The 26,238-nt window shown below is 46.6% G+C and overlaps 1 protein-coding gene across 1 annotated transcript in view; it reads left to right on the forward strand.

Annotated features, from left to right (window-relative positions):
* The window catches only part of LOC310694144 (hemicentin-1-like), a 107,101-nt gene that overhangs the window by 55,611 nt on the left and 25,252 nt on the right, over positions 1–26,238 (forward strand). Inside the window, exons 6-9 of the mRNA XM_083476931.1 lie at positions 319–663; positions 11,199–11,501; positions 23,503–23,847; positions 23,965–24,267. Coding sequence (XP_083333057.1) covers positions 319–663; positions 11,199–11,501; positions 23,503–23,847; positions 23,965–24,267 — 1,296 coding nt within the window. The remainder of the gene's footprint in view (positions 1–318; positions 664–11,198; positions 11,502–23,502; positions 23,848–23,964; positions 24,268–26,238) is intronic.

A 26,238-nucleotide genomic window follows, 5' to 3' on the forward strand; every position in this document is an offset into this window, starting at 1 on the left:
GCAGTGGGGAGACAGCGCATAGGACCTTCTTTGTGACAGGCTGCAAAAGTGCAGAATGATGTCCCTCCCCAAAGAGGTGACCTGGCACCTTTAGTGTAGAGTTTCCATTATATGGTTAAGATTCATCTCTTTATCCTACCATTGATACCTGCCATATCAATTTTGGAGCCTTCCTATTACGTTTTAATGCTGCATTTTAAATTGTTGTCACCTCCTCTGGGACTTCATGATGGAAGATGGATAAGGAGCTCAAAATGATAATGATAGTAATTTCCCCCTTTGTTTGTATCTCCTCCCCCACCACCCTCCCCTCACTAGAAACTGTAAGCCATGCAGTAGAGAATCCAACCCACCAGGTGAAGGGAATCCTAGGAGGATCAGTCTTGTTTCCTCCCAACATATCTCAAGGAATAACAGTGCAGAAAATGGAATGGGACTTTTACCCCCAAAGTGGTGGCCTGGGCTTTTGGCTGGGGTTATTCAGTCATGGGAAACTGGAGCACCCAAGTCCCACCGACCGGTTTGGACAACGGCTAGACATGGTGGACGAGACAACCCTGAGGATCAAAGACCTGGAGTTGGATGACAGTGGGATCTACAATGCTCGCATCTGGATTACTAAGGCACAGTTTCAAGAACAGAGTTTCAGCCTCACAGTTTATGGTAAGTTATTGCTTTCATGGAATAGGATCAGCACCATTTCCCAAATAGGTACTGGGAGGGGAGGGGTGCAAACCTCATGCTGATTACATTTGTTTTCTACAGAGCAATGGTTTCAATCTAACCTTCTATGGTAAGCAACCATTTTCACTGTTCTGAACAAGGTTCCGGATTGGTCCCATTTTTCCTATGCAGTTACTGAGAGCAGTGGGACGCAAACTTTATGTTGTTTTCATTTGTTTTCAACAGAGCCAGTGCCAACACCACAGATAGACCACCAAGGGGAATCCAAGACTCCAGGTGGATGTAATGTGACCTTGCAATGCCACACACCTGGAAGGAAAGATCTCAGTATCTCCTGGGAAACAGGGGATCCACACAGGGCCTTAGAAAAAAGTGTGAATCAGTACCAGGTTTCTGACAATGGCCGGGAGCTCCGTGTCTTCTACTGGAACAGTTCTTTCGACTCCAAATTCACCTGCCTGGTCAGCAATCCCGTTGATCAAAAGGGAGTCTCCTTTAATTTGCTCAACATCTGCCAGAGTGATGAAGGTGAGCAATGCATACTTTCCTTCATTATCCAGCGGAGGTCCTTGTGGTGGTGAACATGCAGACTAGCCCTTAACATGAGGGGTTTGAGGAGATGTGTTTGTATTAGTAAATGCTGCTCTTCGCATGCTTGTGAGCAGGATCGGAGCATACAGAGAGCTCCTTGAAGACGGATCTGATCCTGTGAATTGCTGCTGCATCTCCTCCTTTTTCTGCCTTAAGAAATTGATTCAGGGCAGGCAAGTGTGTCTGACAGGCATTCACATCCCAAATTATCACAATACAAAGGGGACAGATTAGCAGCACTTCCTTATCTCTTGTTATTAATTCTAAGACTCTCAGTCAGGTGTGAGCATGAGACTTTGAATCTCGGGATCATGGGTTCAAGCCCTGCCTTGGGCCAAAGATTCCTGCAATGCAGCGGGTTGGACTAGATGACTCTATTTGTCCCTTCCAACTCTACACTTCTATGATTCTGTGAGAGTCACTCTGTTGGTTTTTATTAGAGTATGTTTTGAGAGACTCTTATTGTTCATTGCAGGTGAACACCTTCGACTCTCGAGTCAATTGGTTATTTTTCCCAAATTGGTTATTCTTCTGGTGACAATGGTGGTGGTGATGGTGATGGTGATGTGGATGTGCTGGAAGAAAAGAAAGGAAAGGAATAGAAGAGGTAGTACCGTCTCTGTTGATCTTCTTCCCATCTCTCCTGAGATGGGGGCTTCCTGCCAAATATACCACTTCCTTTATTTTGTTTATTCCAAGGGGCAGAAACTGGTCAGTGTCATGGACTCAATAATGTGACTCATGTTGTGTTCCACAGGTATTCGTTATCTGAAGCAAATGGGGAACTGTCCTCTTGCACTCCAGAACTCAAAAATGATCGACCCAGAAGATGGTGATGATGAGGTGAGATGACCGGTGTGCAAAGTAATGATGGAGTGACTGCAGATAATAACAATGAAAGCATCTGATACATTTGGCATTTAATACTTATGATAAGCAGCAGCCCAATTTGCCCAATACTGGAAACAACCTATAGAAATCCTAATTGAAATCTGGATAAATAACATTTGGAATTACCATAGAATTACCATAGAAGGGTATTTAAAGGCACATCAAAGACTGACACTTTCGGCGGGACTTGGCTTCCATTCTTTTCCTTTCTAAAATGAGACAAAATATATAGTTTTATTCCACCCACAACATAAGAAACTCTGTGGAGAGGCTCCTTGAATTGACAATGCATAAATAAATATAACACTTGTGTACTGCGTACTGCATAAGAAATTTAATAAGAATGTACCACTAGATAAGTTACTGTAGTTATATGTTGCTCTTGTATTTAAAAAATAAAATAAAGGAAAGTAATTTGGATTAAAGAAAACAAAAACAGGCCAGTGACCCAAAAGTTCTGATCAAAAGACCTAACAAATCGATTATGACACAAGGGGAGGCAGGCATCCTGTTCCCATCAGGGGAACATGTATGCACAGTTAAAGTGAGCAGAATTGAACCCTCCCCTCTCTCAGCTAGCGAACAGAGATTTCAGCCCTCTGGCTGCAGGGCTCTGCTTCCCACATCCTCCCCCCAGTGAACCCAACAGGATTGTCCTCTCCTACTTACTTACTTACTTACTTAATTTTATTTACGGCTATTAGCCCATAAAATATGTACAAACGTAAAAGGGAAGAGGCATAAAGACTGATATATTCCTCTCCACTCACCTGCTGTTCTGGACTCTTCCCAAAATACTACTGTTATCATTTATTTAACCTGGAATCTCAGATAATAATTGAGTACTGGAGAATGGAAATGACATATTCTTGTCAATTCAAAATGGCCAATTCCACTTACTCTCTTAGTGACTTATGGTAATCATGCAGAGATACTTTGGTCAATTCAAAATGGGCAATTCCACCCGCACTATTATGGACTTAATTATGACAAGTTCTCCAGTGGAACTAAATTATTAATTATGACAAGTTCTCCCGTGGAACTAAAAAGCTATCCCTAAAGGCTGAGACTGAGGTGCAGGGAAGATGCCTGCTTTTAGGCAAATTGGTATCCTTTCTTAGAGAACTCTGAACCTGGACGGGACTTTAATTTTCTCCAGGGTTCAGGTGGGCCCAAATGCCCAGAAACTCTTTTAGGAGTTGAATCCCCAGAGTCCCACCTGTCATATTTTTTCTCCAATGCAGATTGAACACTGCATCCCACAAACCAACATGGGAGATCAGGCACATCTCCTGCAGCCACTGCCAAGGAATTCATTGAAGGTTCCTCAGGGGAAAGACACAGTGAAGATCTCTCAAAGCTGCCAGTTAAGTCGGAGCTACAGCCTACCCAGCACCTTTAAACACTGGTCCCAAGAGTCCCATGACCAGGCCAAAGGGCAACATACCCAGACTTATCCAGTGACTATGGATGGGGTCTCCTTGAGAACAAGGAATCTCAGGAATGCCTTCATGACCAGCACCAGCAGGAGTGTATAAGGCACTCCTCTTCAGTCTTGCTGTTGATGGAAACAGCACAGGAAAGACTGGGTGAGTGAAGATATTCATCAGGAACAGGGGAGGTGGAGAGATAAAAATCTGCAATGGATCAAGGAATGCATAAAGATTTACATCAGAAAGAAGCATGGGAGCAGCACCTCCTATTTGCCACGATGTCCCTGCAGAGGCAACATCGAAGGCCAACATTGCCAAGGAGATGGAAGAGCTGGCCTCAATGCTGATTGAACACTGCATCCCATAGACCAAGCTTGCAGGTTTACTCGGACAGAGAGGAATTCTTGAGCAGTTCCGCACTACCCAGAGAATCCTTTCCTTATCTTGGTTCTTATGCAGTCTTAGACACAGAGCCCTCAGAAATTACACACTGCATCCCAACATGAGACATCAGTAACATCTCCGGGAGCCACTGCCAATGAATTCATCAAGGGTCCCTCTGTTGAAAGACCCATTGAAGATCTCTCAATGCTGCCAGTTGAGCCGGAACTACAGCCTACCCAGCAGCCTTAAACACTGGCCCCAAAAGTCCTGTGACCAGGACAGAGAACAACATACCAAAACTTATCCAGTGACTATGGATGGGGGTCTCCTTGAGAACAAGAGTCTCAGGAATGCCTTCATCACCACTAGCAACCAGAATATATAACGCACTCCTCTTCATCCTTCCTGCTGATGGAAACCCAGGTGCCGTGCCTCTCTCTTCCTACTTTGCTTGGACTCTGGTTAACACTTTTATAAACGTGTGTGTGTGTGTCTGAAGAAGTGTGCATGCACAGGAAAGCTTATACATAGGACAAACTTAGTTGTTCTCTAAGGTGCTACTGGACTATTTTTTTATTATTATTTCAACTGCATAAGACCAACACAGCTACCTACCTGAAAACAGAAAACAGCTGAGGGACACTAACAATAAAAGAGAACTCCTTTCCCCTTGCCCCAGGTGTGAACAGAGACCGGGGATTCGGAAGGTTTTCAGGGTAACTGCTTGGGGAGGGTGCAAGGGTTAATGGGAGGAAGAAGGAGGAGGAGGAAGAGCTGAGAGCTATTTTGGGCATGTTGTCTGCAGGCACTGCTGTCCCTTGAAATGACCAAGCCATAAGATCTGGAATCCCTCCATGCAGACTGAAGGTGTAAATAGGTGAATAAACCCTATTTCTTAAACCTACAACAGTCTCTGTTGTGTCTTCCATTCTCCAAAGGGAAACAGATCCTCTTTGGGCTCCTGGGATCCCATAGGCTCTTTCCACCGCTGGGCAAAGAGGGTGGCAGGCAGCAGACTTTTGCAGCAATACATTGGACTGGAGCACAAGGTTGTTTTCCCTCTTCTCCCTGGCAAAACATCCACAAAAGAGACTTTCTATTGGGAAGGAAGCATATTTTCCCTACCAATAAGACGAAAAAGGAGGGAGGCAAATATTTTAACAGCAGCAGAGTGACGGTTCTTGTCTGGGGTCACTAAGCAGGGAGTTCCAAAGAGTAGTGCTGCCAACCCTGAAAGATTGATCCATTGGAAGTGCAAAGCAAACATTTTGGCTTTTATACATGAGCCAGTTCTTCTTGCTCTTTGGTTCAATCTTTGGTTTGTTCTTTCTTGGCTTCTTTCCCTCACCCCTCATCAGACTGTGGGATGTGGTTGTGCTCTTGAATGAGGGAGGAAGGGGAGGGTTTGTGAGAAGCTTGAACGTGTATTTTGTCTTAATGTTGGAGAAGTTCTCCAGGTGTCATGTTTTAAAAGGAGAGAGAGAGAGAGAACAAGTGGGGTAGGATCCCAACTTCAGCACCCCCATATGCTCTCCCCCTGAACCCCTCAAAATAAGCTGGGCTAGAGACCCTGGAGGCACATTTGCCCACAGAGACCTTCCCTGGTGTCCACAGGGTCCCATCTCCGCTCCCCTCCATTTTACCAAAGCAATTTTACTTAATTTAACACATTTTGTTTTATTTTCACTAATATTTGCATTCCTTTGTACACTTTATGATTTATGCATACAAAACATTCATGCTCTGATGTGCACACATTTCCCCAGTACATGTATGTTTGTACATATCAATAGAATGCTGAACAGCAAAGCAAAATTCAGACAAGTGTGGATTTCATCTGTCATGGATGGTTTAGCTAAGATTCCTGCATTGAAGGGGGTTGGACTAGATGACCCTTGGGAACCCTTCCAATTCTACCATTCTATGATTCAAACTAAGTGGTAAAAGCAACATAGATAGTAAACTAAACATATATACAGTAAAGTTAATGCCTCATGTTGTCGTAGTGCGAAAGATAGGACCTTCAACTGACTTTCAGACGTTTTGAAATTCTGTGTGGGCACCACGTGAGCGTTTCCTGTCTTTAGCTGACAGCTTTCTCAGCCTCGAAGACGGTTTCACTATGTCAATTGTTTTGCAACCTTTCCCTCTTAAACCAAGCTTTGGGGCTGTGCGCTGCAGCATTTCTTATGCCTGGGAATTAAAGCAGAAGCCTGTTGCCGTACAACTGTGGGCAAATCAACTCTTCAGCAGCAGCAGCAGCCACATCTGAGACGCCCTATATTCCTGGCCAGAATTATTCATGAATTTTGTGAGCAGGAGCCTCGTGATCCTTCTCTCCTTTGGTCCATTGATCTTCTCTTCCCTGGGTAAGTCCTTGCAAAGAAAAGCTGAATGCATAGGGTGAAAATATAGGTTTGCTTGGTCATGAAGGGGAAAGTAACTGACAATGCTGAGCTCATCTGGAGAATAGGCCTCCTCCCTGAAAGTCCCCCCCCCATCTCAGGGTCAATGTGTTTTGGCACCTGCTGGGGGCTCACATTCTGTGAGGGGAGAGACTCCATCAGGCAAGGCCTCCTTCCACCTGCCTGGCTCCACCCTCTAGTCCCTGCTTCTCAATTTGTATTGTATTATTATTGTACAATTTTATGTATTGTGGCTTGCCGTTGTTTTATTGATTATAGTTTAGACATTATTTATTGTAACTGTTGAGTGGATTTCTGTTTAACTTTTATATGTTATTATTATTTAATACTATACTAATGATTGCAGGGACAGGGGGTGGGTGGCTGTGGGGGACTCCCTGGTCCTGAATGGGGTAACTGTGCCCCTGAAGAACCAGGTGTGCAGCCTGGGAGTCATTTTGGACTCACAGATCTCCATGGAGGCGCAGGTCAATGCTGCGTCCAGGGCAGATGTCTCCCAGCTCCATCTGGTACACAGGCTGAGACCCTCCCTGCCTGTGGACTGTCTCGCCAGAGTGGTGCATGCTCTAGTTATCTCCCGCTTGGACTACTGCAATGCACCCTACAGGGTGCATGGCAGTAGTCCAAGGTGACCCGAAAACTACAACTGATCCAGAATGCAGCAGCTAGACTGGGGACTGGGAGGGGCTGCCGAGACCACATAACACTGGTCTTGAAAGACCTACATTGGCTCCCAGTACGTTTCCAAGCACAATTCAAAGTGTTGATTCTGACCTTTCAAACCCTAAATGGCCTCGGCCCAGTATACCTGAAAGATCGTGTCCACACCCATCGTTCAACACGGACACTGAGGTCCAGCGTTGAGGGCCTTCTGGCAGTTCCCTCACTGTGAGAAGCAAAGTTACAGGGAACCAGGCAGAGGGCTTTTTGGTGGTGGTGCCTGCCATGTGGAATGCTCTCCCATCAGATGTCAGAGAAATAAAAACTATCTGATGTTCAGAAGACATCTGAAGGCAGCCCTGTTTAGTGAAGTTTTTAATGACTTATGTACTTTTAATCTTTTGTTGGAAGCCACCCAGAGTGGCTGGGGAAACCCAGCCAGATGGGTGAGGTATAAATAATAATACAGTGGTACCTCGGGTTACATACGCTTCAGGTTACAGACTCCACTAACCCAGAAATAGTACCTCGGGTTAAGAACTTTGCTTCAGGATGAGAACAGAAATCTTGCTCCGGCGGCGCATGAGAAGAACAGGATGCCAGGCTAGATGAGCCACTGACAGGATCTTCTTTTCCTGATCTGCCTCTTGAGTTAATTTTGGGGTCTGAGGCATATGAACATTTCTTTGGGGTTCAGTGACCTCTGAGCTTTGCTTCTTTGAACCTCTTTCAAGCAAATAAAAAGCTGGGCAAGTAGAATGCTCTTGTTGTTGTTAAACTTGTAACAGCTTCCTCAATCTGCAAAAGCTGCCAGCTCTTTTCATTGCTTTTGGTGTGCCCATATCTGTCACAAGACTTTTGTTATTAGCCAGTCTTTGCAAAGAGAGCAATTCTCCTCCTTCCCTACAAACCACACACAGCACTACACTTCCATAGAGAAGCAAACATGTCTTTTTCTTGCAAACGTTTCCTCTTCAGAATGTTGCTGTACTTTCCCACACTTTGTTCTGAAGAGCAATAAGATCTGTGCCAGCAGCTGGTTTCTTCAGGAGGATGGGGAAGAGACTGACCATGATTGTTCTCCCTGACATTTGCCTCTTGCAGTTGCCAGACTCCTCGGGAGAAGGATATGGGAGCCAGCTGTATGCCATCTTCCCCTCTGAGCTGTATTTAAGCCAGGCTGCTTGGAGTGTAGCAAGAACAGGGCCAGAAACGTTTTTGTCAGTTATCTCTTGTAACTTTGTATTTGCGCAGACAGGAAGAGACCCCCCAACTCCAGGCAACACCCAAGTGGAATAATGACTCAAGAAAACGTGTTATGGGATTAAAATTTTGGACACAACTTTATTAAAACTTCAGATTTAGGGAGACCTTGGCTTAGGCATTGGGCATTTATCCCTCCCAGGCCCCGGCCGGAGATCAGGGGAACATCAGGGTTATCCAGAATGTGTGGGGATTGAGCTGGCTCTGGAGAGCAATGACAACCTATTGGCATATGGCCAATGCCTCCCCTGAAAACAACCCCTTTAACAGGGAGCCCTGGGATCACCACCACAGGGGGGATGTGGGTCACCCCTTCATGCCCCTCTCCACAATTTAGGGAAGATAGACTAAAGGATTCTACCCAAGGCCTGAAACCACCAAAGTTGTGACATTTTGCTACGGGGATGGCAAAACCTGCCAATGCAGGAAAATTCCTTTCTGACCCTTTAACAGCAACCATAACGTAGCAGCGCCCACGTACCAGTGAAGAAGAGGTTAACCTGCAAAAGAAGGCTTAACTGAGGGAGGGCAGGGTGGGAGAAGCTGTGAAGCCAGTGAGGATTCCTAGGTAAGTTCTGCCCACTATTGTGTGTGGGCTGGGTGATCCCTCCCCTTACCTGGCCAACTCTCTCCTGGCAATGCCTCCCCAGCTGGGACTGGGCAACTGGCAAAGGTAGGCCTCTAGGTGTCCAGCCTAGCAGGGGCGAATCCAGGCTGCACTGCCGGAAGCCGCATGGGATGGGGGGGGGGCTGCGCACGACCACGCAAAAGGGGCCCCCTGTTTTATGTGGGGAGCGGTCATTATGTACTTAAGCCCCGAATTGGGGGGCGGAGTTTAATATTGAATTTATTCTGTACTTGCCAAATTGTTTATTTCTGTCATTTTTTTTAGTTTACTGTCATATTCTATATTTTGTACATTTGTATTTCCAATGCTCTGTGTTTTGAAAGTTTGCTGTGAGCCACTTTGGGCTCAGCTCCTTGCGGAACAGACACATATCAATCAATCCCAGTCAATAGACAGCTGCTTACTGGTTACCAGTACTTTTTTCCTGTGGGGACGCAGGGTTACAAATATCCCTAAACATTTTGTGAATCTAAGTTTGGCCTCATTGGGGGCCATATTTCAATATGAGTGAGAAAATGAGAGTACCCCTAAACATTTTTTTAAGGGAAAAAAGCAGTGTTGGTCACTGGAACCCAGTTCCCCGTGTGGGTGGGGCAATGCCACAGTGATCTTTGTTATTGAGCTCAGTTTGTAGGAGAATCTGCACATATGACGAAGGTGGAAGTTAGAGAGCCCAACCACCACCAACCATGGGTGGTGCCAGAGTCAACGAGAGGTAGAGCCAACTAATTCTAGTTCTTTCCCGCCTGCCCTACTGAGAGCCAGAAGTGTAACACAGATACTAAGGAGGAGGCAGTGCCTGGGCTAGTTTAACGTAAAAAAAAGATGGCTAAAGACAGGCTGAAGCTGGCAAAGGCAGTGCCCCACTCACCCTCAGGGAACAGTCTCCACTCCTGTGAAGTGTTGCTGTACCTTCACAACTGTTCCTCCTCTTTGCAAGGGTTTTGCAGGACTCCAAAAGGTTGGTGATCTCCAAATGTCGGTGAGAATCAAACACCTAATCTTAATAGAAAACTTTAACAGGTACACAGGAAGGAGTACAGCAGGTGTGCATTGCTAAAACACATAGAAGAACCCTGAGCTCACAACTCTTTTTCCTCCTCCACTGCTCCTTGCTTGGAATTACCTTTGTACTTGTAACAATGTCCTTCTCCTACAGGAAAGGACCACGTCAGGATAGCTAAGGGAATGTAATAAATGTTTAACTCAGGTCTCCAACCTCCAGATGTTTGGCCTACAACTCCCATGATCCCTAGTTAACAGGACCAGTGGTCAGGGATGATGGGAATTGTAGTCCAAAACATCTGGAGGGCCAAAGGTTGGGGGTGCCTGGTTTAACTAGAGAGTTGAGCAGTTCCAGTGGGTTGATGTACAATTCAGCAACAGTTAAGATTAATCTTGGAAATTGTAAACTTCCTTTCAGTTAGGTCCCAAATACCTGGGAGAATACTTGCTTCCCCATAGACCATCTCAGCTGTTAAAACCAGCAGAAGGGGCACTCTTGGTAGTTTCACCTTCCTTAAACTTTTGGGGGGAGTGTCAGCCCAGGAGGAAATCTTCTTTGTGGCAGGCTGCTGTATTTAATGCTGCATTTTAAATGATTGTAACCTGCTATGGGAACCTTATGAAGGAGGATGAATAAGGAGTTAAAAACAATAATGGTTCTAATCTTCTTCTTCTTCTTCTTCTTCTTCTTCTTCTTCTTCTTCTTCTTCGTCTTCGTCTTCGTCTTCGTCTTCTTCTTTGTATGTCCTCCCCCACCACCCTCCCCTCACTAGAAGCTTTAAGCCATGCAATGAGGAACCCAACTAATCAGCTGAAGGGAATCCTGGGAGGATCAATCTTGTTTCCTGCCAATGTATCTCAAGGAATAACAGTGGAGAAAATGGAATGGGACTTCCGCCCCCAAAAGCGTGACCTGGGCTACTGGCAGGGGGAATTCAGTCATCGGAACAGAGACCATCCAAGTCCCACTGGCCGGTTTGGACAACGGCTAGACAGGGTGAACGAGACAACACTGAGGCTAAAAGACCTGGAGTTGGATGATGGTGGAATCTACAATACTCGCATCTGGTTTACTAAGACACAGTTTCAAGAACAGCGTTTCAACCTCATAGTATATGGTATGTTATTGCTTTCACTGTTTGGCTCATGGAAGAGGATCAGCACCATTTCTCTACATGGGTACTGGGAGAGGTGGGACCCAAGCCTTATGCGGATTTCATTTGTGTTCCACAGAGCCAGTGCCAACACCACAGATAGACCACCAAGTGGAATCCAAGACACCAGGTGGATGTAATGTGACCTTGCGATGCCACACACCTGGAAGGGAAGATCTCAGTATCTCCTGGCAAACAGGGGATCCGCACAGGGCCGTAGGAAAGAGTGTGACTCAGTACCAGGTTTCTGACAATGGCCGGGAGCTCCGTGTCTCCTTCTGGAACAGTTCTTTGGACTCCAACTTCACCTGCCTCGTCAGCAATCCTATTGATCAAAAGAGAGCCTCCTTTGACTTGCTCAACATCTGCCAGAGTGATGAAGGTGAGCAATATATCCTTTCCTTCATTATCCAGGGGAGGTGCTTGTTGTGGTGAATACGCAGACTGGCCCTTAACATGAGGGATTTGAGGAGATGTGTTTGTATTAATAAATGCTGCTCTTCACATGCTTGTGAGCAGGATCGGAGCATACACAGAGTTCCTTGAAGACTGATCTGATCCTGTGAATTGCTGCTGATGCCCCCATCTCCTCCTATTCCTAACTTAAGACATTGATTCAGGGCAGGCAAGTGTGTCTGACAGGCATTCACAGCCCAAATCATTGCAATACAAACGGGACAGATTAGCAGTACTTCCTTATCTCTTGTTATTTATTCCAAGACTCTCAGTCAGGTGTGAGCATGAGGCTCTGAATCTCAGGGCCATGGGTTTATGTTTTGAGAGACTCTTATTGCTCATTGCAGGTGGACAGTTTGGACCCTTAAGTTTGAGTACATCGCTTATCACTGCCCTCATTGTTCTTCAGTGGATAATGGTGATGTGGATGTGGATGTGCTGGAAGAGAAGAAAAGGAAGGAATAGAACAGGTAGAACCATCTGTATTGATCTCTCCTGAGAAGGGGGCTTCCTGCCAAATATACCTCTACCTTTCTTTTGCTATCCTGATAGGAAGAGATTGGTCAGTGCCATGGACTCATAGAATCATAGAGTTGGAAGAGACCACAAGGGCCATGGAGTCCAACCCCCTGCCAAGCAGGAAACACCATCAGAGCACTCCTGACATATGGTTGTCAAGCCTCTGCTTAAAGACCTCCAAAGAAGGAGACTCCACCACACTCCTGGGCAGCAAATTCCATTGTCAAACAGCTCTTACTGTCAGGAGGTTCTTCCTAATGTTTAGGTGGAATCTTCTTTCTTGTAGTTTGGATCCATTGCTCCGTGTCCGCTTCTCTGGAGCAGCAGAAAACAACCTTTCTCCCTCCTCCATGTGACATCCTTTTATATATTTGAACATGGCTATCATATCACCCCTTAACCTCCTCTTCTCCAGGCTAAACATGAACAGCTCCCTTAGCCGTTCCTCATAAGGCATCGTTTCCAGGCCTTTGACCATTTTGGTTGCCCTCCTCTGGACATGTTCCAGTTTGTCAGTGTCCTTCTTGAACTGTGGTGCCCAGAACTGGTCACTGTACTCCAGGTGAGGTCTGACCAGAGCAATAATGTCTTTCATGTTCACTCCACAGGTATTCGTGGTAGCCACTCAGAAGATGGTGATTATGAGGTGAGATGATTGGTGTGCAAAGCAATGATGGGGTGATTGGTGTATAACAACAACAACAACAACAACAACAATTTATGATTCGTACCTCGCCATTTCTGATACATTCGGGAGACATTTATTACTTACAATATTATTATTAAAGTTGTAATCTGTTATTTAAAAAAAAAACCCAGCAAAAACAACAGCAAACAGATTTCAAACAGGCCAGTGACCCAATAATAAACAGCCATCAATTTGGCACATCCCGTCCCTGTGAACCATCTCTGCTTGTCTGCAGGAGGCTTCTCTTAAAATTACCTTTTGCTGGTACTGGACTCCTTCCCATCCAGCCAAAATAAACTCAAGCATCTCTCCCTTATGCTGGAAAGGCTTCAGAGAAAGAGGCTCATTTTCATGTATGGTGGAGTTGCACGTTGGTCTACTTCTTTTGGGAAAAGGTGCTTCACATTATTTCCAAAATTATGAAGCAATCCTTTCCACCCACATCAGCTCTTGCCTTGTTATCATTAGACTCAAATTTAAGCAATAACCTTAAAGGCAGAGACTATTATCAGCAGTCCTATTTACAATAGCTCGATACTGGCAACAACCTATAGATTCCATTTGGAAACTGGGTAAATAACATTTTGAATGTGGCTCTATCAGAACTCCTTACTTAGCCATAGTTGGGTAAAACAGACACTTTTGGCAAGACCTGGCTTCCATTCTTATCCTTTATAAAATGAGACAGAATATACTTTTATTCCATCCACAACATAAGAATCTCTGTGGAGAGACTACTTGATTTGACAGTACATACATAAATGTATTGCTTGTGTACTGCATATGAAACTTAATAAGACTGCATCACTGAACAAGTTACTGTAGTTTATGTTGCTCTTGTATTTACATTAAAACTAATAACAATTATTTGTATGAAAGAAAACAAAAACAGGCCGGTGACCCAAACCTCCTGATCAAAAGACCTTAGAAATTGATTATGGCACAAGGGGAGGCAGGGCCGTGTTTAGCACATGCGGTGCTGGAGTGCAAATATCCACCCAGCCCCCTGAAATTACCATGGTTAGTGTTGGGGTGGCCGTAGCTGTGCACTGCAAGCCATCAGGGGGCGCAACTCTCTCCCATGCCGCTGCGGGAGAGAGATCCCCACAGAGGCTTGGGAGTGAAGTTGGGCCCCTCCCAAGCCTCCTCAGGAGGAGAGCACAGCTTCCCTCCCAAGCCTCCTTGAAGGCAGAGCAATCCTTGCAGAGGCTTGGGAGTGAAGTTGTGCCCCTTCCCTAGCCTCCTCGGGAGGAGAGCGATCCCCACAGAGGCTCGGGAGGGAAGTTGCACACCCGCCAGCCTTATGGTTGGCAGGGCAGAGCTGGTGGGCGTGCAGGGAAGGGGAGGCCTCCAGCAAAGCCGCGCAGCTCCTCCACTCACTGGGTCACTCCTGATAGGCCGCGCCCTGGCAAACACACAACTAAGCCCTGTGGGAAAGACAGCAGTGAGAGGAGGCAGGCAGCTTGCGCAAAGATCCTGTTCCCATCAGGGAAACATGCACAGTTATAGTGAGCAGAATTGAACCCTCCCCTCTCCAGCTAGGGAACGGAGAATTCAGCCTTCTGGCTGCAGGGCTCTGCTTCCCACATCCTTCCCCCAGTGAGCCCAACAGGATTGCGCTCTCCCCTCACCAGCTGTTCTGGACTCTTCCCAAAATACAGTGGTACCTCTGGTTGCGAACAGGATCCGTTCCGGAGCCCTATTCGCAACATGAGCAGAACGCAACTCGCGTCTGCGGGTCGTGATTCGCTGCTTCTGCGCATGCGCGTGACATCATTTTGCGCTTCTGCGCATGTGCGAGCGGCGAAACCCGGAAGTAACCCTTTCTGGTACTTCTGGGTCACCGCAGAACGCAACCTGAAAATGCGCAACCTGAAGCAAACGTAACAAGAGGTATGACTGTACTAATTTTAATGTTGATTTAACCTGGAATCTCAGATAATAACTGAGTGCTGGAGAATGGAAATGACATAGTTTTGTCAATTCAAAGTGGGCAATTTGACCTGCTCTCTTAGGGACTTAATTATGGCAAGTTCTCGTGTGGAACTAGAAAGCTAGCCCTAAAGGCTGGGACTGAGGTGCAGGGAAGATGCCTGCTTTTAAGCAAATTGGTGTCCTTTCTTAAAGAGCTCTGGACCTGGAAAAGACTTTAATTTGGTCCAGGGTTCAGGTGGAACTCAGGGGGTGCAACTCCTAAGAGTACCTCCTGCCATTTTTTTTCTCTTTCCCTCCAGGTTGACTCGGACTTCCCAAGCAGTTCCAAACTACGCAGGGAATCTTTTCCTTCTCTCGGTTCTTATGCAGTCTCAGAAACAGAGCCCCCAGAGATTCAACAGTGCATCCCACAGAGCAACATGGAAGATCAGGAACATCTCCTGGAGCCACTGCCAAGGAATTCATTGAAGGTTCCTCAGGGGAAAGACCCATTGAAGATCTCCCAAAGCTGCCAGTTGAGCCGGAGCTACAGCCTACCCAGCATCTCTAAACACTCGTCCCAAAAGTCCTGTGACCAGGACAGAGAGCATAATACCAAGTCACCATCCAGTGACTATGGGTGGTCTCTCCTTGACAGCAAGGAATCCCAGAACTGCCTTCATCACCAGCACCAGCAAGAGTGTCTAAGGCACTCCTCTTCAGCCTCCCTGTTGATGGAAACAGCACAGGAAAGATTGGATGAGTGAAGATACACATCAGGAACAGGGGAGGTGGAGAGATAAAACTCTGCAATGGATCAATAAATGCATAAAGATCTACAGCAGCCAGAGTATATAAGGTGCTCCTCTTGAGCCTTCCTGTTGCTGGAAACAGCACAGGTCTCTGGCTCCTGGAACCCAGGCACCTTGCCTTCCCTTGCCTCTCTTTTCCTATTTTTCTGGGATATTTCAGGAACAAGGGGCGAGAGAGATATAAAAATCTGCATTGGGAACAAGGTAGGCATAAAGATCAGGAAGAAGCATGGGAGCAGCACCTCCTATTTGCCAAGAGGTCCCTGCAGAGGCCGCATTGCAAGGGCCTGCCAGGGAAACAGAAGAGCTGGCCTCTAAGGAGTCTTCCACAGCCATTGGTGCCAAGGTGGCTGCAGCAGAGGGTGATGCATTGCTGGGAGGCTGGATCTGCCCCCCATGGATCCTGCCATCTGAAGGGGTTGCATCACCTTACTTCATGGATGGGCCAGCCCTGGGAGTGGGGCCTGTTGTGAGGGAGTGACAGACCACGAAACACATACTGTGCAAGTTCGCCATCTATGACCGACCAGGTGTTGCAATCTTTACCACCAGGCAATGACCTGAGGCAGAGCTACTGAAAGCGCAGAGGAACATCAACAGGAAATTGCGTCAGAGTGTAACAGTAAGTAAGAGAGAAGTAAGCAGAGTTTACTGGAAATAGTAATGGAAGGGAGCATTAGGGTGTGTTTTTCGGCTGATGACAAGGGGTCCACGGCTGGTGGGTTTTTTTAAAGGGAGCAAATGGGCCTCAAGATCCAAAGAAGCAAGGATCCAAAGAATCCTGTTAAAGCAGAATGTGAGAACAGTGAAGAACCACAAATTGGTACAGAACCAAGGAGGGTTGCAATGAACAAAACAAATTTTGAAAATGTCTGTTTTCAATCATTCTGAGTGCAGAAGATCCCTTCAGTGGCGGAGCTTTATACTCTGGCACCGGGAGATGGATAGCAGGTGGGGGGCGTGGCGTGGTGCCCGTAGGGGTGTGATGCCCAGCGCAGGTGGGAGGGCAGCTGCAATGGCACCCCACTGGGATCGCACTGTGGGGGCGGTGCGCTCCCCCCCCCACTCCTCTTCCTCCGCTAGTGGATCCCTTTCTACCAGAAAAGAGGAAGTTTAGTTACTACCAGGAGCTTTTAATGGCCTGGTGGCAAAAAAAAAACCATCCTATTGGAGAGGAAGAATGGAGTGGCTACCAAAAAAAGGGAAAGCGGAGAGCAAAGCTGTTCCTCTCCAGCAGGGGACAAAGGTGGTTCCTGCTCTGTCTTTGCTCCTGCTTCTTCTTGTAGGTTTGTGAAATATACTCAGAGTCGAGTGCAAATTTCATGCTCTTTATTCAGTTCATAGCAGCAAAGAATGAAACTTTCCTCAAAACGTCTAGCTATATATACATTATTTATACAATGGGCCCTGCGTGATTGGCTAATTCCAGGTTGCTCCTGTAGGCCAATCAGTTCACTGATTCACTTCCACCTGGAGCTGGATTGAGTGGCTCCTGCAGACCAATCAGACTGCTGCATTCTGGATCCTCTTGTTCTAGGATTCAGCTCAGTACATAACAGTTTGTAAGGGGAGGAACAAAGAGCAGAGAAAGGAGGAGTCAAAAACAATGAAGGGGAAACACAGCTTTGCTTGGATGAGAAGGGGGGGGGTAGCAAGCCTTGTTATCTTATCTGATGGACCACCTTGTGATCTTTTCTGATCTGCTGAGAAGTGAGAGGATGGAAGGAGCTGACCTTATAAGGTACGATCAACCTTATTGCTTATTTTAGAGCTCCTATCTTGCGCTGTGCAGAAAAATGCAGCTGTCCTTCTCAAAGTGGTGAGCTATCGGTGGGACGCTCCTCCTGGGGGCCGGAGCAGCTAGCTCTGCCTCTGTTGTATGTGGCCAGATCTGTCAGAAGACTTTTGTTAACAGCCAATCTTTGCAAAGAGAGTGATTCTGTTCCGCCCCCTCAATGCACACCCAGCACTACACTTCCGTAGAGAAGCTAACATGACTTTTTCTTGCAGATGTTTCCTCTTCAAAAGGTTGCTGTACTTTCCTCTGGATAATTCCCACACAGTTTGTCCTGAACAGCAACAAGACCTGCGCCAGCAGCTGATGTTTCCAGGAGGCTGGGGAAGAGACTGACTAGCGTTGTCCTCCCTGACATTTGCCTCTTGCAGCTGCCAGACTCCTCTGGAGAAGGATTTGGGAGCCAGCTGTATGGCATCTTCCCCTCACCTCTGAACTGCATCTAAGCCAGGCTGCTTGGAGTGTAGAAAGACCAGGAGCAGAAACTTCATTGTCAGTTAACTCTTGTGTTTCTTAGTGTCAGGGGACTGCCACCGGAACAGGGGAGGGAGGCAGGGGGGCCGTTGGGATACGGAGAGCTTCCGAAACTCCTGAGGAGCAGTTCCTCTTCCAGCGGTGGGAAAAGCCACACCTCCAGAGGAGAAGAGAGGGAAGGGGCCAACCAAGAGAGGAAGGGGCTTGAGGATGATGCTGAGAACTCCCAGCGCCTCACCTGCCCAGGCTGGAAGGAAAGGGCATGAGGATGCTGAGGAGAGCCCCAGCACCTCACCTGGCTGGGCTGGCCAGGAGGGATGCACGCCACTTCCGTCGGCCAGCTTGCACAGGGGGTAAAATGCAAGGAAGAGTGGAGGGGACTTGGGGTGCCAAAGTTCTTATGTTGGGGGAGAAGCCGGAAGGGGCCACTCCCAGATTCTGCAAGTGACTAAGACGGACATGAACTTTGGAGATCTGCACTGTAAATAGTTTGCACAATAAAACCTGTAAAAGACAGGTTTGGAGTCCTGCCTGGTTACTCGCGAGCAACCAGCAGCAGCATCTGACACTTTGTATTTATGTACGTAAACCTCGGGGGGGGGGGGTTACTACTGAATTTATTCTATTTTTGCTAAATGGTTTGTTTTTGTCATTTTTAAATTTACTGTCATATTCTGTATTTTGTACATTTGTATTTCCAATGCTCTTTATTTTGATGCTTTGAATGTTTGCTGTGAGCCACTTTGGGCTCAGCTCATTGTGGAACAGATACATATAAATAAACTAAATCAATCTCAATCAAGAGGAAAGTAACTGAGACAGCTTATCCTGGTTACTAGCACCCAGCTCCTCGTGAGGGTGGGGTAATGCCACAGTGATCTTTGTTACTTGAGCTCATCTTTGTTATTTGAGCTCAGTTTGTAGGACAATCTGTGCATAAGACGAAGGCAGAAAACAGAGAGCACAACCCATAGGTGGCGCCAGAGCCAATAATAGGTAGAGCCAACTTATTCTAGTTTTGTTTCCGCCTGCCCCAATGAGAGCTACAAGAGGAACACAGACACTATGGAGGAGGCAGTGCCAGGGCTAGCTGAAAGTGAAAAAAGAAGACAGGTGGGGCAGAGGCGTAGAAAGGGGGTGCAGTGGGTGCGGGCCGGCTTGGGTGTCATCACTTGGGGGAGGGGTCACAAAATGGCAGGCGAGTGGGCGGCACACCTCATGCCCGGCGGCAGCAGCTCTTCTGACCTGGCGGCAGAGAGCAGCCCTCCTCAGCCATGGCGAGGTGCACCTGCCCGCGGCAGCTCCATTGCTGGGTCTGGTTTCAGAGAGTAGGAGAGTCACCAGCAACGCTGCCACCTGCCTTTCTTGACGTTGATGCCTCGTGCCCAGCTGCAGTAGCTCCACCGCCGGGTCATATCTTACCCAGAAGTAGAGAGGAGGTGGAGGAGAGTGAGCAGCAGCTTCCCTGCCCCTCTCCTCCCCTGAACTGTGGCGTGTGGGAGGGCACCCTTTGTGCCCCGCCCTCCTTGGGAGCTCACATGCCCTGGGCAGTGCGGGCATATGCTCTGCTGCTGAGGTGGGGACTGGCTAAGGACAGGCTAAAGCAGGCATTGCGCCACTCACCCTCAGGGAACAGTATCCACTGCTGTGGTGCTTTGTACACTTTATGATTTATGCATACAATACATTCATGCTCTGATGTGCACATATTTTCCCAGTACATGCATGTTTGTACATATTAATTGCTGGTGAACAGCAAAGCAAAATTCAGACAAGTGTGAATTTCATCTGTCATGGATTCCTGCATTGGAGGGGGTTGGACTAGATGACCCTTGGGAGCCATTCAAAATCCGCAATCCTATGAAACCTGAAACTGTCCTTAACCTGAAGCACCACTTTAGCTAATGGGGCCTCCTGCTGCAGCCGCGCCGCTGAAGCACAATTTCTTTTCTCATCCTCAAGAAAAGTTCTTAACCTGAAGCACTATTTCTGGGTTAGTGGAGTGTGTAACCTGAAGCATATGTAACCTGAAGCATATGTAACCCAAGGTACCACTGTACACAGAAAAGGTAATGCCTCAAGTCGTCATAGTGTAAAATATAAGAACTACAACTTGAACTGAATTTCTGTCTGGGCACCTGGTGTGCATTTCCTGTTTTTAGCTCATAGCTTTCTCAGCCTGGATGGCTGTGAAGAAGCTTGTCAGTTACTTCGCACTATTTCCCTCTTAGAGGGAGCTTTGGCTGCAGCATTTCTTATGCCTGAGAATAAAAGCAGGAGCCACGTGGTCCTTCTCTCCTTTGGCCCATGGGTAAGTCCCTGGGTAGGAAAAGCTGAATGCATAGGGTGAAAATCTATATAGGTTTACTTGGTCATGAAGGGGAAAGTAACTGAAAATGCTGAGCTCATCTGGAGAATAGACCTCCTCCCTGAAAGCACCCCCCAATCTCAGGGTCAATGTGGTTTGGCACCTGCTGGGGGCTCACATTCCACTGATAAGAGCCCCCACCCCACCAGACCTTCTGCTCCTTTCCACCACTGCTTTCTCATTCTGGCCCAAACAATCATGGTGGCTGTCTTGGGCCCAGGGGGTGGGGGCGCTGGCCAGAGGAGGCTGGGGATAGTAAGGAATTGCCCAGGCAGGATCCTCCAGAGCAGGGGTGTCAAACTCAAATTCATCGGGGGCTGCATCAGCAGTTTGGTCACCCTCAAAGGGCTGGTTGTATCTGTAGGACTATGTGTCCACTCTTTATTATCATAAATAAAAACAAGTGGAGGTTTCCTGAATGCATGTAAAGTGGAGGTTTCCTGTGTAGAATGGCCGCGCCGCTAGAGGGCAGACGTTCTCTGGCTTGTAGGCTGCCGTGCATGCGCGGAAGAGACGGCGTTCTTGTGTTAAAAACAAAACAAAAACGAGAATAAAAGGTGAAGGCTGGCGGCCAGCGGTGGCTACACGGGCCACATGACGAGGTCTGGCGGGCCGGATTCGGCCCGCGGGCCTTGTGTTTGACACCCGTGCTCCAGAGGGACCGTCTAGACTGGGACAGACCCTGGGGAGTTCAATGAACCATCCATGGGGAAGATCCTAGAAATGTCTTAGTGGGGAGGGTTCCCTTTGTCCTGTCTAAGCTCCCGGTCAGTCACCCTAGTGTGCAGCACTGGCCTCATCTTCAGAGCTGCCAGAGTTGGGCTCTGGCTCAACCACTCTGCCTATGGCATGACTGGCTCCACCACCATACCGGCTAGACTGGGACAGATCCTGGGCAGCTCAATGAGCCAGTCAGAGGGAGGATCCTAGAAAGGTCTGGAGAAGGATATGGGAGCCAGCTGCATGCCATCTTCCTCTCCCCTCTGAACTGTATTTAAGCCTGTTATTGTCAGTTAACGCTTTGTTGCTTTGTATTTATGTACCTAGAATTGTTATTTCTTTTATAGGGGGAGGGTTATATCAAATTTATTCTGTATTTGCCCCAAAATACCATTCCCATCATTTTTTAATTTACTGTCATATTCCATATTTCGTACATTTGCATTTCCAATGCTCTGTCTTTTGATGTTTTGAATGTTTGCTGTGAGCCACTTTGGGCAGAGCCCATTGTGGAAGGAATGCATATAAATAAACTCAATCAATCCCAGTCAAGAGGGAAGTATCTGAGACAACTGATCTTGGTTACTAGCACCCAGTTCCTGGTGAGGGTGGGGCAATGCCAGAGTGACCTTTGTTATTTGAGCTCAGTTTGTAGAATAATCTGTGTGTATGACGAAGGTGGAAGTTAGAGAGCACCACTGGAGGTGGGTCCATAGCCTATGATAGGTAGAGCCAGTGCTTTTTTTCTGGGGGGGGGGAGAGGGAGGGACGACGCAGGGGTACGCATACCCCTAAACATTTTGTGAATCTTTGTACTCTTGTTCAGTTAGTGTATTTATTTTTCCTGATTTCAACTATAAAATGGTGATTATAGTAAAAATGAGAGTAACCCTAAACATTTTTTAAGAAAAGAAGCGCTGGGTAGAACCAAATTATTCTAGTTCTCTCACTGCCTGCCCTACTGAGAGCTACAAGACGAACACAGATACTAAGGAGGAGGCAGTGTCAGGGCTAGTTGAAAGTGGAAAAAAGACAGGTAGGGACTGGCAAAGGAAAGGCTGAACCAAGCAGTGCCCCACTCACCCTAAGGGAACAGTCTCCATTGCTGTGGTGTGTTGAACATTTGCAATTGTTTCTCTTCTTTGCAATGGTTTTGCAGGACTCCGAAAGGTTGGTAATCGCCAAATGTTGGTGAGAATCAAACACCTTTTCTTACAAGAAACCTTTGACAGGCAGGTGTATAACACAGAGAGAAACACCCTGAGCGCACACTCTTTCTCCTCCTCCACTGATCCTTCCTTATAAGGAGAGGAACAAAGAGGAGGAGTCAGAAACAAAGGAGGGAAAACAAGGTTTTGCTTGGATGAGAAGGGGAGGGAAAGCGTGCACAGACAGCCTTGCTGGTTTGAAGAGGAGGATCTGATCTGCTTCCTTTTGTCCAAAAGTTCACGACTCTTGCAAATAAGACCCTGTACTCGGGCTACGCTTATAAGATGGATGAACAGGCTTATTTTGGAGCACCTATCTTGTGCAGAAAAATGAAGCTGTCCTTCTCAGCGTGGTGAAACAGATGCCACAATGCCCACAGGCAGGACCTGAGCTCAACAGGCGCAAGTCTCCCCATCGGTGAGCCCCAGAAACGGTTCGTCCGGTGCCCCACTGCCACTCATGGCTCTCTGCACCCCTGGAGAGATACGATGGAGGATTTTTCTCATAAAGGGCCTCTTCTTCGGACTATTGCTGTTCTCTTCCTTGGGTAAGGACTTCACTGCTTTCTTTCTTTCTCTCTCTCACTCAGAAACCACAAGTAACCACCTACATGCATGCATGGAGGGGGCACTCTGAGTTTGATTCATCATGAAGAGGGAAATTACTGTAGGATTACCGGATGTCCCCGGTTCCCGGGGACAGCCCGCAGATTTGCAAATCTGTCCCCGGACAAATTCCGTTTCGTTTGGATTTAACTGTTCCATATCCTTTAGTTTGGAAGAGGATTTTATATCTGGTAACTCTGTGTGGAATGTGTGGGGTTTTTTTAACATTCAACCTTCCTTTCTTGTTACAATCAATGATTTTCGGCATTCCCCACCCCCACCCCACTCCAAGGACTCAATATTACTGCGTAGTGACTTTTCACAATCTTGCTTCTCTTAAAAACGAAAGTGGTTTGGCGTCTGGCATCTGGCCATTACTCCGGGCTGATTTCCAGCTTTTACTTTGAATTCTTTCCCATTCAGTAACAAGCTGTTATCTCAACAACACCCTAATAAATCAAAGTTCAAGTCCTCCATAGGAGGGTATTGCCACAGAACATCCCAATATTTCCCAAACAGTTCCATTTTTTCAGTTAATCCATAAGCATTATAAAGTTCTTATTGATTCCCTCTTGCAGTCCATTAATAATTGCAATCCATTAATAATCACAATCCATTAGAAGCTAATTTTCTTCTTCAGTGAAGTGAAGAAAACCAGAAGTCCTCTGCAAAATAATTTTTAGGACCCTCCTTATTACATTTTAAGACTGCATTTTAAATTGCTGTGACCTGCTCTGGGACCTCATGATGGAGCTAAAAACAATAATGATTATAATTTTCCCCTTTGATTGTATCTCCTCCCCCACCACCCTCCCCTTACTAGAAACTTTAAGCCATGCAGTAGGGAATCCAACCCATCAGCTGAAGGGGATCCTGGGAGGATCAATCTTGTTTCCTGCCAATGTATCTCAAGGAATAACAGTGGAGAAAATGGAATGGGACTTCCGCCCGCAAAGGCGTAACCTGGGCTATTGGTGGGGGAAATTCAGTCATGGGAAACTGGAGCACCCAAGTTCCAGTGGCCGATTTGGACAACGGCTAGACATGGTGAACGAGACAACACTGAGGATCAAAGACCTGGAGTTGGATGACAGTGGGATCTACAATACTCGCATCTGGTTTACTAAGACACAGTTTCAAGAACAGCGTTTCAGCCTCACAGTTTATGGTACGTTATTGCTTTCACTGTTTGGCTCATGGAAGAGGATCAGCACCATTTTGCTACATAGGTACTGGGAAGCATGTGGGACACAAAAAATCCATTGCTTTCATTTGTGTTCCACAGAGCCAGTGCCAACACCACAGATACGCCACCAAGTGGAATCCAAGACTCCAGATGGATGTAATGTGACTTTGCAATGCCACACACCTGGAAGGAATGATCTCAGTATCTCCTGGGAAACAGGGGGTCCACACAGGGCCTTAGGAAAGAGTGTGAATCAGTACCAGGTTTCTGACAATGGCTGGGAGCTCCAAGTCTCCTTCTGGAACAGTTCTTTGGGCTCCAAATTCACCTGCCTGGTCAGCAATCCTGTTGATCAAAAGAGAGCCTCCTTTGACTTGCACAACATCTGCCAGAGTGATGAAGGTGAGTAATACATCCTTTCCTTCATTATCCAGGGGAGGTGCTTGTTGTGGTGAATACGCAGACTGGCCCTTAACATGAGGGATTTGAGGAGGTGTGTTTGTATTAATAAATGCCCCTCTTCACATTCTTGTGAGCAGGATCGGAGCATACACAGAGCTCCTTGAAGACTGCCCTGATCCTGTGAATTGCTGCTGCTGCTCCCATGTCCTCCTATTCCTAGGTTAAGACATTGATTCAAGTGTGTCTGACAGGGCATTCACAGCCCAAAACATTGCAATATGAATGGGACAGATTAGCAACATTTGCTTATCACTTGTTATTTATTCTACTGCTGTCAGCCAGTTGTGAGCATGAGACTCTGAATCTCGGGGTCATGAGTTTAAGCCCCACCTTGGGCAAAAGATCCCTTCAACACAGGGGGTTGGACTAGATTATTCTAGTTGTCCCTTCCAACTCTACAATTCCATGGGTCTGTGAGACTCTGGCAGCTGTTATTAAAATGTTTTGTGAAACTTTTATTGCTCATTACAGGTGGACACCTTCAACTCTCGAGTTGGAGTCCATGGCTTATCTCTTCAGTCATAGTTCTTCTGGTGATAATGGTGGTGGTGATGGTGAATTGGATGTGCTGGAAGATCAGATTAGAAAGGAATAGAAGAGGTAGGACCATCTCTATTGATCTTCTACCCATCTCGCCTGAGATGGGGGCTTCCTGCCAAATATACCTCTTCCTTTATTTTGCCTATTCCAAGTGGCAGAGACTGGTCAGTGCCATGAACTAAATAATGTGTCTCATGTTCCATTCCACAGGTGTTCCCTCTGTGATACGAGAGAAGTGGGAGAATATCCAGAGGTCAGGAGCCACCCAGAAGGTGGTGATGATGAGGTGAGATGAACAGTGTGCAAAGTAATGATGGAGTGATTGTTATATAATATCAGTGAAAGCATCTGATACATTTTGGAGCCATTTAATTATTATTAAAGTGGCAATCTCTTATATTTAAAGAAACAAAAACAACAACAAGCAGATTTCAAACAGGCCAGTAACCAGATAATAAATGGCAATCAATGTGGCACAACCTGTCACTACAAACCATCTCTGTTCGTCTCTTAACATTGTCTATCGGTGGCACTGGACTCCATCACATCGAGCCAAAATAAACTCTAGCATCTCTCCCTTATGCTGGAAAGGCTCATATTTCCATGTATGGTGGAGCTCCATGTTGTAATACTCCAACTGGGAAAAGGTGTTTCACGCTGTTTCCAAAATTACGCAGCAATCCCCTCCACCCACATCAGCTCTTGCCTTGTTATCATTAGACTCAAATTTAAACAATAACCTTAAATACAGAGACTTTGTATTTTTACTATTATCAGCAGCCCAATTAGGAATCAGCCAATACTGGAAACAACTATAGAAATCACCACAGAAGGGTACTTAAAGGCACTTCAAAGATAGACACTTTTGGCAAGACTCTTTTCCTTCATAAAATGAGACACAATATACTTTTATTCCACCCACAACCTAAGAATCTCTGTGGAGAGGCTACTTGAATTGTCAATACATAAATAAATGTATTGCTTGTGTACTGTCTGGTACATATGAAACTTAATAAGACTGTACCACTGGACAAGTTACTGTAGTTATATGTTGCTCTTGTATTTACTGTACATTAAAACCAATAATGATTAATTGAATTTAAAAAACCAAAAACAGGCCAATGACCCAAACCTCCTGATCAAAAGACCTAACAAATGGATTATGGCACAAGGGGAGGCAGGCAGCTTGTGCAAAGATCCTGTTCGCATCAGGAGAACATCCATGCCCAGTTAAAGCGAACAGAATTGAACCCTCCCCTCTCCAGCTAGTGAATGGAGAACTCAGGCCTCTGGCCGCAGGGCTCTGCTTCCCACTTCCTTCCCCCAGTGAACCCAACAGGATTGCGCTGTCCCCTCACCAGCTCTTCTGAA

Source organism: Podarcis liolepis (assembly GCF_965112155.1).
Source record: "Podarcis liolepis genome assembly, chromosome: 15".
In the NCBI taxonomy this organism is placed as follows: Eukaryota; Metazoa; Chordata; class Lepidosauria; order Squamata; family Lacertidae; genus Podarcis; species Podarcis liolepis.